This window comes from Oncorhynchus nerka, linkage group LG13 (genome assembly GCF_034236695.1).
Source record: "Oncorhynchus nerka isolate Pitt River linkage group LG13, Oner_Uvic_2.0, whole genome shotgun sequence".
NCBI classification, from domain to species: Eukaryota; Metazoa; Chordata; class Actinopteri; order Salmoniformes; family Salmonidae; genus Oncorhynchus; species Oncorhynchus nerka.
The window spans coordinates 11,738,171-11,752,451 of record NC_088408.1 but is presented as its reverse complement, the minus strand read 5'-3'; the positions used below and the strand labels follow the sequence as shown (position 1 = coordinate 11,752,451).

Here is a 14,281-nt window from a genome sequence, read left to right as displayed (position 1 = left end):
GAGGCATTCTGGAGGCAAGTCATAAAAGCACAGTTTCTACATAAGTAAGATTTTAAATGAAAGCAATAAGTTGGTGCAACAGGAACAATGCCGTTAGTTGTATACCCTAAGCAGAATAGTAGAAAGCGTTTGTGAGGGTTATTGACATCCTTTGTTCTAAGTTCGACTGATTTTAATTCAGGTAAACATTGTGTTAAATTATGCTGAAGCAGACTCGTCTTATCAAACTCCTCTAACATGTTGTAATATCTACGCATATCTTTCACCGTACAGTTAGCCTACATCTCCCTGAGGGTGTGTCACGCCTCGTAGGGTTGTGCCACGTCGTGCCTCGCTGCCTGTACTGTTACAGTGTGACATGAGGAAAAAGATCACATGAATTACCATTATTCAAATCGATTAAAATTAGGGGGCACTCAAAATAATCTGCTAATATCTTACAAAAAAATCTATTCTACTCCCATTTGGACCCAATTGAATGCATCTGAAGAGGACAATTATTAAACACGCAGATCAGTTTGCATAATTGGAGAGATTGTGATGAGGGCTAATGCAGTTATTGCTGCAAGGAGGGAGAGGGAGGCATAGACAGTAAGCTCTAAATAACACATAGGAGTGTGTTTATGGGGCATGGGGGTATGGGGTGTGGGGTATGGGGGTGTGGGGATATGGGGGTGTGGGGGGTATGGGGGTATGGGGTGTGGGGATATGGGGTGTGGGGATATGGGGGTGTGGGGATATGGGGGTATGGGGTGTAGGGATATGGGGGTATGGGGGTGTGGGGGTATGGGGGTGTGGGGATATGGAGGTCTGGGGCTGTGGGGGTATGGGGGTGTGGGGATATGGGGGTGTGGGGATATGGGGGTATGGGGGTGTGGGGATATGGGGGTATGGGGTGTAGGGATATGGGGGTATGGGGGTGTGGGGGTATGGGGGTATGGGGTGTGGGGGTCTGGGGATATGGGGGTATGGGGTGTGGGGATATGGAGGTGTGGGGCTATGGGGGTGTGGGGGTGTGGGGATATGGGGGTAAGGGTGTGGGGATATGGGGGTATGGGGGTGTGGGGGTGTGGGGATATGGGGGTATGGGGGTGTGGAGATATGGGGGTGTGGGGATATGGGGGTATGGGGTATGGGGGTGTGGGGGTCTGGGGTATGGGGTGTGGGGAAATCGGGATATGGAGGTGTGGGGGTATGGAGGTGTGGGGTGTGGGGGTATGGGGTGTGGGGGTCTGGGGGTATGGGGTGTGGGGATATGGGGGTATGGGGTGTGGGGATATGGGGGTATGGGGTGTGGGGGTATGGGGGTATGGGGTATGGGGTATGGCGTGTGGGGGTATGGGGTGTGGAGATATGGGGGTGTGGGGGTATGGGGGTGTGGGGGTCTGGGGATATGGGGGTATGGGGTGTGGGGAAATCGGGATATGGAGGTGTGGGGGTATGGAGGTGTGGGGTGTGGGGGTATGGGGTGTGGGGGGTATGGGGTGTGGGGATATGGGGGTATGGGGTATGGGGGTATGGGGTATGGCGTGTGGGGATATGGGGGTGTGGGGATATGGGGGTATGGGTGTATGGGGTGTAGGGATATGGGGGTATGGGGTGTGGGGGTATGGGGGTATGGGGTATGGGGGTATGGCGTGTGGGGATATGGGGGTGTGGGGATATGGGGGTATGGGTGTATGGGGTGTAGGGATATGGGGGTGTGGGGGTATGGGGATATGGGGGTGTGGGGAAATGGGGATATGGAGGTGTGGGGCTATGGGGGTGTGGGGATATGGGGGTATGGGGATATGGGGGTATGGGGTGTGGGGATATGGGGGTATGGGGTGGGGAGATATGGGGGTGTGGGGATATGGGGGTATGGGGTGTGGGGGTATGGGGGTATGGGGTGTGGGGGTCTGTGGATATGGGGGTATGGGGTGGGGAAATCGGGATATGGAGGTGTGGGGGTATGGAGGTGTGGGGTATGGGGTGTGGGGTTTGGGGGTATGGGGATATGGGGGTGTGGGGATATGGGGGTATGGGGTGTGGGGGTATGGGGTGTGGGGGTATGGGGGTGTGGGGATATGGGGTGTGGGGGTATGGGGTGTGGGGATATGGGGGTGTGGGGGTATGGGGTGTGGGGATATGGGGGGTCTGGGGGTATGGGGTGTTGGTGTATGGGGATATGGGGGTATGGGGTGTGGGGTATGGTGTGTGGGGATATGGGGGTCTGGGGGTGTGGGTGTATGGGGGTATGGGGGTGTGGGGATATGGGGTGTGGGGGTATGGGGGTATGGGGTGTGGGGGTGTGGGGATATGGGGTGTGGGGGGTATGGGGTGTGGGTGTATGGGGTATGGGGTGTGGGATATGGGGTGTGGGGGTATGGGGTGTGGGGGTATAGGGGTATGGTGTATGGGGGTATGGGGGTGTGGGGGTATGGGGGTGTGGGGGTACGGGGGTCTGGGGGTATAGGAGTGTGTTTATGGGACATGGGGATATGGGGGTATGGGATATGGGGTGTGGGGGGTATGGGGTCTGGGGGTATGGGGGTGTGGGTGTATGAGGGTATGGGGGTATGGGGTGGGGGGTATGGGGTGTGGGGGTATAGGAGTATGGGGTATGGGGGTATGGGGTGTGGGGGTCTGGGGGTATAGGAGTATGTTTATGGGGCATGGGGATATGGGGGTGTGGGGGTCTAGGGGTCTGGGGGTATAGGAGTAGGGACAGGGCTGGGGCTGGGGGTGTGGGGATATGGGGGATGGGGGTCTAGGGGTCTGGGAGTATAGGAGTAGGGACAGGGCTGGGGCTGGGGGTCTAGGGGCTTTTGGAGGCTTTGTCCACCTGGGGACTTGATAACCCCCCACCCAGCCACCATTACCCCACACACCCTTTCCCTGGGTCTCTACTCCTCCCCCTCCTCCTTCCCTCCCCCGAGGCTGTAACGTGCTTCTAGTCCTGGGTCTATGCATATACCCTAAGTGCGTCCCCCCCCTCTTCCCCTTACCCCTCCCCATCACCTCTACAACTCTCAACCCCTCCCTCCCTTCATTTGCATACAGAACACAGCCCAAATAAGGCAATAAACCAGGTCCTATATTCAGATGAATTTGCCTGAAGATTGAAAACCCCTGCATACACTCCGTCCCCGAGTCAATTCTCCCCATGCGGTTCTTCTGTTGCTGTGTGACTGCCTGGCGAGAGATGAGAGATATACCCCCATTGTCAGCCGGACAGAGGTAGTACTATAACTATCACACACCTACATGTTTAAATATATGCCTCTCTGTCTCTCTCTCTGTGTGTGTCTGTCTCTCTCTGTGTGTGTGTCTGTCTCTCTCTCTCTTTGTGTCTCTCTCTCTCTCTCTCTGTGTGTCTGTCTCTCTCTCTGTGTGTTTCTCTCTCTCTCTCTGTGTGTTTCTCTCTCTCTCTCTCTCTCTCTCTCTCTCTCTCTCTCTCTCTCTCTGTGTGTGTCTATCTCTCTCTCTCTCTCTCTCTCTCTCTCTGTGTGTGTCTCTCTCTCTCTCTCTGTGTGTCTCTCTGTGTCTCTCTCTCTCTCTCTCTCTCTCTCTCTCTCTCTCTCTCTCTCTCTCTCTCACTGCATGGCCCAAGGACGAGCTAGTTAGTCACCTCAATATACATATGCTTTTATCTCATATGCCTGGGGCATATCAGGCTGCCGGCGGTCACTGACCATACGGGGAGAGAGGATCTATTTAAATATAGATCTTAATTTAGGTTTTAGGACAAGGCACCGAAAGCAAAGTCATTTCCAAAAAGGATCTCTGAATTTAGTAGTTATGTCAACATTATAGGACTGTAGACATTATAGGCATGTAGACATTATAGGCCTGTAAACATTATAGGCCTGTAGACATTATAGGACTGTAGACATTATAGGACTGTAGACATTATAGCCCTGTAGACATTATAGGACTGTAGACATTATAGGCCTGTAGACATTATAGGACTGTAGACATTATAGGCATGTCAACATTATAGGCCTGTAGACATTATAGGCCTGTAGACATTATAGGACTGTAGACATTATAGGCCTGTAGACATTATAGGCCTGTAGACATTATAGGCCTGTAGACATTATAGGCCTGTAGACATTATAGGCCTGTAGACATTATAGGCCTGTAAACATTATAGGCATGTCAACATTAAACATTAATACTTCATGTGGATGATTAGGAATACTTCATATGCATGATTAGGAATAGTTAATGTGCATGATTAGGAATACTTCATGTGCATGATTAGGAATACTTCATGTGCATGATTAGGAATACTTCATGTGCATGATTAGGAATACTTCATGTGCATGATTAGGAATACTTCATGTGCATGATTAGGAATACTTCATGTGCATGATTAGGAATACTTCATGTGCATGATTAGGAATACTTCATGTGCATGATTAGGAATACTTCATGTGCATGATTAGGAATACTTCATGTGCATGATTAGGAATATTTCATGTGGATGATTAGAAGTGTAGAATCAAAGCGCATAAAGATATTTTGGGGTTTTGTGTGTTCCTAAATAGGACAAAATGTGACGGAATAATGAAATCACATCTAACCCCCCCCCCCCAAATAAGTGTGTGTTTCCTGACTGACAGTGTATATAACTACTACCAGCCAGCTGTTCAAACCATGATACTGTCTAGACTAGAGGTCGACCGATTAATCAGAATGGCTGATTAATTAGGGCCAATTTCAAGTTTTCATAACAATCGGAAATCGGTATGTTTGGGCGCCGATTTGCCGTTCTTTTTAAATATATATATTTTTTTATACCTTTATTTAACTAGGCAAGTCAGTTAAGAACACATTCTTATTTTCAATGAAGGTCTAGGAACAGTGAGTTAACTGCCTTATTCAGGGGCAGAACGATAGATTTTCACCTTGTCAGCTCAGGGGATCCAATCTTGCAACCTTACAGTTAACTAGTCCAATGCAATAACGACCTGCCTCTCTCTCGTTGCACTCCACAAGGAGACTGCCTCTTAAGCGAATGCAGTAAGCCAAGGTAAGGTGCTATCTAGTATTAAACTTATCTTATAAAAAACAATCAATCATAATCACTTGTTAACTACACATGGTTGATGATATTACTAGATATTATCTAGCGTGTCCTGCGTTGCATATAATCTGACTGAGCATACAAGCATACAAGTATCTAAGTATCTGACTGAGCGGTGGTAGGCAGAAGCAGACACGTAAACAATCATTCAAACAGCACTTTCATGCATTTTGCCAGCAGGTCTTCGTTGTGCGTCAAGCATTGCGCTGTTTATGACTTCAAGCCTATCAACTCCCAAGATGAGGCTGGTGTAACCGAAGTGAAATGGCTAGCTAGTTTGCGCGCGCTAACTAGAGGGACGGAAGCTATACTGTTACACTGGCAATACTAAGAGGGAAATAGTCCTATAATAACTACAACCTAAAACTTCTTACCTGGGAATATTGAAGACTCATGTTAAAAGGAACCACCAGCTTTCATATGTTCATGTTCTGAGCAAGGAACTGAAATGTTGGCTTAATTGCACATATTGCACTCTTACTTTCTTCTCCAACACTTTGTTTTTGAATTATTTAAACCAAATTGAACATGTTTCATTATTTACTTGAGGCTAAATTGATTTTATTGATGTATTATATTAAGTTAAACTAAGTGTTCATTCAGTATTGTTGTAATTGTCATTATTACAAACAAAAAATTTAATCGGCCGATTAATACGTATCAGCTTTTTTGGTCCTGCTATAATCGGTATCGGTATCGGCGTTGAAAAATCAAAATCGGTCGACCTCTAGTCTCCAGCTCCATCATTGTAGACATGACAGGTAAGCTAGCATGCATGATATCATACATCCATCATGTGTTATTCAGCTACATAAAACAAAAGTGTTTGATGTGTATGGCTGCAGTTCAGATACATTCACTAAAGTGTATTAATTTATTGCCACCGGGGCTGATACTGTCTAGACCTCTACTACCAGCCAGCTGTTCACACCATGATACTGATACTGTCTAGACCTCTACTACCAGCCAGCTGTTCACACCATGATACTGTCTAGACCTCTACTACCAGCCAGCTGTTCACACCATGATACTGATACTGTCTAGACCTCCACTACCAGCCAGCTGTTCACACCATGATACTGATACTGACTAGACCTCCACTACCAGCCAGCTGTTCACACCATGATACTGATACTGTCTAGACCTCTACTACCAGCCAGCTGTTCACACCATGATACTGATACTGTCTAGACCTCCACTACCAGCCAGCTGTTCACACCATGATACTGATACTGTCTAGACCTCTACTACCAGCCAGCTGTTCACACCATGATACTGATACTGTCTAGACCTCCACTACCAGCCAGCTGTTCACACCATGATACTGATACTGACTAGACCTCCACTACCAGCCAGCTGTTCTCACCATGATACTGATACTGTCTAGACCTCCACTACCAGCCAGCTGTTCTCACCATGATACTGATACTGTCTAGACCTCCACTACCAGCCAGCTGTTCACACCATGATACTGATACTGACTAGACCTCTACTACCAGCCAGCTGTTCACACCATGATACTGATACTGTCTAGACCTCCACTACCAGCCAGCTGTTCACACCATGATACTGATACTGTCTAGACCTCCACTACCAGCCAGCTGTTCACACCATGATACTGATACTGTCTAGACCTCCACTACCAGCCAGCTGTTCACACCATGATACTGATACTGTCTAGACCTCCACTACCAGCCAGCTGTTCACACCATGATACTGATACTGTCTAGACCTCCACTACCAGCCAGCTGTTCACACCATGATACTGATACTTTCTAGACCTCCACTACCAGCCAGCTGTTCTCACCATGATACTGATAATGTCTAGACCTCTACTACCAGCCAGCTGTTCACACCATGATACTGATACTGTCTAGACCTCCACTACCAGCCAGCTGTTCACACCATGATACTGATACTAAATAGACCTCTACTACCAGCCAGCTGTTCACACCATGATACTGATACTGTCTAGACCTCCACTACCAGCCAGCTGTTCTCACCATGATACTGATACTGACTAGACCTCTACTACCAGCCAGCTGTTCACACCATGATACTGTCTAGACCTCTACTACCAGCCAGCTGTTCACACCATGATACTGATACTGACTAGACCTCTACTACAAGCCAGCTGTTCTCACCATGATACTGATACTGACTAGACCTCTACTACCAGCCAGCTGTTCACACCATGATACTGATACTGGGGGCGGCAGGGTAGCCTAGTGGTTACAGCGTTGGACTAGTAACCGGAAGGTTGTGAGTTCAAACCCCCGAGCTGACAAGGTACAAATCTGTCGTTCTGCCCCTGAACAGGCAGTTAACCCGCTGTTCCCAGGCCGTCATTGAAAATAAGAATTTGTTCTTAACTGACTTGCCTGGTTAAATAAAGGTAAAATAAAATAAATAAAATAAAATACTGTCTAGACCTCTAATATCAGCCAGCTGTTCACACCATGATACTGTCTAGACCTCCACTACCAGCCAGCTGTTCACACCATGATACTGATACAGCTGTTCTCACCATGTTACTGATACTGTCTAGACTTCTACTACCAGCCAGCTGTTCACACCATGATACTGATACTGTCTAGACCTCCACTACCAGCCAGCTGTTCACACCATGATACTGACTAGACCTCCACTACCAGCCAGCTGTTCACACCATGATACTGATACTGACTACTACCAGCCAGCTGTTCACACCATGATACTGATACTGACTAGACGTCTACTACCAGCCAGCTGTTCACACCATGATACTGATACTGTCTAGACCTCTACTACCAGCCAGCTGTTCACACCATGATACTGATACTGACTAGACCTCTACTACCAGCCAGCTGTTCACACCATGATACTGATACTGACTAGACCTCCACTACCAGCCAGCTGTTCACACCATGATACTGATACTGTCTAGACCTCCACTACCAGCCAGCTGTTCACACCATGATACTGTCTAGACCTCTACTACCAGCCAGCTGTTCACACCATGATACTGACTAGACCTCTACTACCAGCCAGCTGTTCACACCATGATACTGACTAGACCTCTACTACCAGCCAGCTGTTCACACCATGATACTGTCTAGACCTCCACTACCAGCCAGCTGTTCACACCATGATACTGATACTGTCTAGACCTCTACTACCAGCCAGCTGTTCACACCATGATACTGATACTGTCTAGACCTCCACTACCAGCCAGCTGTTCTCACCATGATACTGATACTGAATAGGCCTCCACTACCAGCCAGCTGTTCACACCATGATACTGATACTGTCTAGACCTCCACTACCAGCCAGCTGTTCACACCATGATACTGATACTGTCTAGACCTCCACTACCAGCCAGCTGTTCTCACCATGATACTGTCTAGACCTCCACTACCAGCCAGCTGTTCACACCATGATACTGATACTGTCTAGACCTCCACTACCAGCCAGCTGTTCACACCATGATACTGACTAGACCTCCACTACCAGCCAGCTGTTCACACCATGATACTGACTAGACCTCCACTACCAGCCAGCTGTTCACACCATGATACTGATACTGACTACTACCAGCCAGCTGTTCACACCATGATACTGATACTGACTAGACCTCTACTACCAGCCAGCTGTTCACACCATGATACTGATACTGTCTAGACCTCTACTACCAGCCAGCTGTTCTCACCATGATACTGATACTGTCTACCTCCACTACCAGCCAGCTGTTCACACCATGATACTGATACTGTCTAGACCTCCACTACCAGCCAGCTGTTCACACCATGATACTGATACTGACTAGACCTCTACTACCAGCCAGCTGTTCACACCATGATACTGATACTGACTAGACCTCTACTACCAGCCAGCTGTTCACACCATGATACTGATACTGTCTAGACCTCTACTACCAGCCAACTGTTCTCACCATGATACTGACTAGACCTCCACTACCAGCCAGCTGTTCACACCATGGTACTGATACTGTCTAGACCTCTACTACCAGCCAGCTGTTCACACCTTGATACTGATACTGTCTAGACCTCCACTACCAGCCAGCTGTTCTCACCATGATACTGATACTGTCTAGACCTCCACTACCAGCCAGCTGTTCACACCATGATACTGATACTGTCTAGACCTCTACTACCAGCCAGCTGTTCACACCATGATACTGATACTGACTAGACCTCTACTACCAGCCAGCTGTTCACACCATGATACTGATACTGACTAGACCTCCACTACCAGCCAGCTGTTCACACCATGATACTGATACTGTCTAGACCTCCACTACCAGCCAGCTGTTCACACCATGATACTGATACTGTCTAGACCTCTACTACCAGCCAGCTGTTCACACCATGATACTGTCTAGACCTCTACTACCAGCCAGCTGTTCACACCATGATACTGATACTGACTAGACCTCTACTACCAGCCAGCTGTTCACACCATGATACTGATACTGACTAGACCTCCATTACAAGCCAGCTGTTCTCACCATGATACTGACTAGACCTCTACTACCAGCCAGCTGTTCTCACCATGATACTGATACTGTCTAGTCCTCCACTACCAGCCAGCTGTTCACACCATGATACTGATACTGTCTAGACCTCCACTACCAGCCAGCTGTTCACACCATGATACTGATACAGTCTAGACCTCCACTACCAGCCAGCTGTTCACACCATGATATTGTCTAGACCTCTACTACCAGCCAGCTGTTCACACCATGATACTGATACTGTCTAGACCTCTACTACCAGCCAGCTGTTCACACCATGATACTGATACTGTCTAACCTCTACTACCAGCCAGCTGTTCACACCATGATACTGTCTAGACCTCTACTACCAGCCAGCTGTTCACACCATGATACTGATACTGACTAGTCCTCTACTACCAGCCAGCTGTTCACACCATGATACTGATACTGTCTAGACCTCCACTACCAGCCAGCTGTTCACACCATGATACTGATACTGTCTAGTCCTCCACTACCAGCCAGCTGTTCACACCATGATACTGATACTGTCTAGACCTCTACTACCAGCCAGCTGTTCACACCATGATACTGATACTGTCTAGACCTCTACTACCAGCCAGCTGTTCTCACCATGATACTGATACTGTCTAGACCTCTACTACCAGCCAGCTGTTCACACCATGATACTGATATTGACTAGACCTCTACTACCAGCCAGCTGTTCTCACCATGATACTGATACTGTCTAGACCTCCACTACCACCCAGCTGTTCACACCATGATACTGATACTGAATAGACCTCCACTACCAGCCAGCTGTTCACACCATGATACTGATACTGTCTAGACCTCTACTACCAGCCAGCTGTTCACACCATGATACTGATACTGTCTAGACCTCTACTACCAGCCAGCTGTTCACACCATGATACTGATACTGACTAGACCTCTACTACCAGCCAGCTGTTCACACCATGATACTTTCTAGTCCTCTACTACCAGCCAGCTGTTCACACCATGATACTGATACTGTCTAGACCTCTACTACCAGCCAGCTGTTCACACCATGATACTGATACTGTCTAGACCTCTACTACCAGCCAGCTGTTCACACCATGATACTGATACTGACTAGACCTCTACTACCAGCCAGCTGTTCACACCATGATACTGACTAGACCTCTACTACCAGCCAGCTGTTCACACCATGATACTGATACTGACTAGTCCTCTACTACCAGCCAGCTGTTCACACCATGATACTGATACTGTCTAGACCTCTACTACCAGCCAGCTGTTCACACCATGATACTGACTAGACCTCCACTACCAGCCAGCTGTTCACACCATGATACTGATACTGACTAGACCTCTACTACCAGCCAGCTGTTCACACCATGATACTGATACTGTCTAGACCTCTACTACCAGCCAGCTGTTCTCACCATGATACTGATACTGTCTAGACCTCCACTACCAGCCAGCTGTTCACACCATTATACTGATGCTGTCTAGACCTCCACTACCAGCCAGCTGTTCACACCATGATACTGATACTGTCTAGACCTCCACTACCAGCCAGCTGTTCACACCATGATACTGATACTGACTAGACCTCCACTACCAGCCAGCTGTTCACACCATGATACTGATACTGTCTAGACCTCCACTACCAGCCAGCTGTTCACACCATGATACTGACTAGACCTCTACTACCAGCCAGCTGTTCACACCATGATACTGATACTGTCTAGACCTCTACTACCAGCCAGCTGTTCACACCATGATACTGATACTGTCTAGACCTCTACTACCAGCCAGCTGTTCACACCATGATACTGATACTGACTAGTCCTCTACTACCAGCCAGCTGTTCTCACCATGATACTGATACTGTCTAGACCTCTACTACCAGCCAGCTGTTCTCACCATGATACTGTCTAGACCTCTACTACCAGCCAGCTGTTCACACCATGATACTGATACTGTCTAGACCTCTACTACCAGCCAGCTGTTCTCACCATGATACTGACTAGTCCTCTACTACCAGCCAGCTGTTCACACCATGATACTGATACTGTCTAGACCTCTACTACCAGCCAGCTGTTCACACCATGATACTGATACAGTCTAGACCGCTACGACCAGCCAGCTGATCATTCCACTATGTAATGCAACAAGAATTCTGCTTAACAATTTCCTCCATTCCATTATTCTAAATCTGACTAAAATAAGGGAAGAAAACACACGAAAAACATGAATTTTTACAAAACATGTAAATAGCTATCCATCAATCAATTTGTTGTGTCCCCGAACTCTCATGAAAGGCTCACAGGCTGTGAAGTATAACGATTCCCCATCAACAAACGGGGGATTGGAACCAAAAGACTTCAACCTTAATTAATGCTCATGTCTGCCACTATTACTTGGTGTGTTTAACGCGCCTCACACAGAGGGCAACTCGTCCTTTATGTGAATCACCACATTTCACTTGTTCGACATCACTGAACCTGCTCTGTCATGCAAAAACAATCCATCTCCTGTTTGATCGCTCTCCTCCAAGGAGTCATCCTGTTATTATTCTGATCCCTGATGCTAGAATGGGTCTGCCACGTGTTCCATTCGCTCCTTGCACATCTGATTCTACAGGGGAGCAATTGCAATTGTTACGAAGCAAATAATTTTGTATTTGAGAAATAACAACTCCAGTTTTCTCAAGCTGTCAAAAAGGGTTAATGGCACTTCAGCATTCCTTGTACATCTAAGAACATTCACATTTATTGGGAAGCTGATCGTGTTTATAAAATAACCACCACGTTCTCCGTGCCATCGAGCAGGGAAACACCGCTTCAGTTCAGATGTGTCCACTGCTCTGTGATGACAATGCTATTAGTGAAATCAAATTAAGCTTGGAACAGTTATTTACTTTCCCTCTAAAAAGTAAAGTCTTGCAATATCAAAATATTTTTTATTTTACTGAATATAGCCAATTACATCTCAGTAAACAGTGATGTGATTAAACTTCCTGTTTTGTCGGTTTTGTTGTGAAAACGTAGCTTATTAATAGCTATAAAACACAATGAAGTCTGTTCAAAATGTCAAACACAGACTTGGTTTCGGAGGGAAATGGAAATGAGTCAAATGTCAATAAAACGTGATTAAAAATTCCCTCCGGTGTTACAAATTCAACTGTAGAAATTCTCCCAAAATATGGAAAAAGTTTTCAGCCTCTTAAGCTGGTGACAACAAGAGGCTTAAACAAAAGATCAGTCATGCGTTAATTTGAATATTCAAATCCCTTTTAATAAAACTTGGCTTGATTCATTTCCCTGAGAATTCATCAAAAACATCAGTTTTGTGTTCAGAGAAAACGAGATAATTCGAATTTTGGGGTGATACTATAGCATTCAGAGCAGTGCAGTACATGCTCCCAAAATTAATTTGAGTACAATGGTGGCATTCTGCCTCACATAAGGCAACTGGCAGGTGTTTATGTGAGGACAAATAAAGGGGATTGTTTGAATGGTTGAGGTTTTAATGTATTGTTTTAGAGGCATGGTAATATGCACAATACTGCCATGCATGACGGGTTCCTAGGACAGAGCTCTGAAAAAAAAAAAAAAATGAATTTAGTGTATTCGGAAAGTTTTCAGACCCCTTGACTCTTTCCACAATGTGTTACGTTACAGCCGTAATCTAAAATGGATTAAATATGATTTTTTTCCTCATCAATCTCCAGACAATACACCATAATGACATCACAATACCCCATCATGACATCACAATACCCCATCATGACAAAAGTGAAAACAAGTTATTAGAAATATCGTATTTACAAAAGTATTCACTCTCTGCAATGAGAATTGAGCTAAGGTGCATCCTGTTTCCATATATCATACTTAAGATGTTTCTACAACTTGATTGGAGTCTACGTGTGGTAAATTCAATTGATTGGACATGATTTTGAAAGGCACACACCTGTCTATATGAGGTCACACAGTTGACAGTGCATGTCAGAGCAGAAACCAAGCCATGAGGTCGAAGGAATTGTTCGTAGAGTACCAAGACAAAATTGTGTCGAGCCAAAGATCTGGGGAAGGGTACCAAAACATTTCTGCAGCATTGAAGGTCCCCAAGACCACATTGGCCTCCATCATTCTTAAAAGGAAGGAGTTTGGAACCACCAAGACTCTTCCTAGAGCTGGCCGGCCGGCCAAACAGAGCAATCAGGGGAGAAGGTACTTGGTCAGTGCGGTGACCAACAACCCGGTGGTCACTCTGACAGGGCTCCATAGTTCCTCTGTGGAGATGAGATAACCTTCCAGAAGGACAACCATCTCTGCAGTACTCCACCAATCAGGCATTTATGATAAAGTGGCCAGACAGAAGCTACTCCACAGTAAAAGGCACATGAAAGGCCACTTGGAGTTTGCCAAAAGCCACCTAAAGGACTCTCAGACCATTAATCAAATCAAAGTTTATTTGTCACGTGTGCCGAATACAACAGGTGTAAACCTTACAGTGAAATGCTTACAGGCTCTAACCAATGGTGCCAAAAAAAGTTGTGTGTGTGTGTGTGTGTGTGTGTGTGTGTGTGTGTGTGTGTGTGTAGGTAAGTAAAGAAATAAAACAGTAGAAAGACATTTGAAAAAATAGTAGCAAGGCTACATACAACACCTGTTAGTCATTAGAAACAAGATTCTCTGGTCTGAGGA

At 46.6% G+C, this 14,281-nt stretch overlaps 1 protein-coding gene across 1 annotated transcript; it reads right to left on the bottom strand.

The window, feature by feature from the left end:
* Positions 1–621: 621 nt before the first annotated feature.
* On the bottom strand, positions 622–13,903 carry LOC135574649 (uncharacterized). Its single transcript, XM_065026100.1, has 2 exons — positions 13,809–13,903; positions 622–2,443 (listed from the first exon to the last, which is right to left on the bottom strand). Exons 1-2 carry the CDS (start codon positions 13,901–13,903, stop codon positions 622–624), a joined length of 1,917 nt encoding a protein of 638 aa, XP_064882172.1.
* Positions 13,904–14,281: the final 378 nt, after the last annotated feature.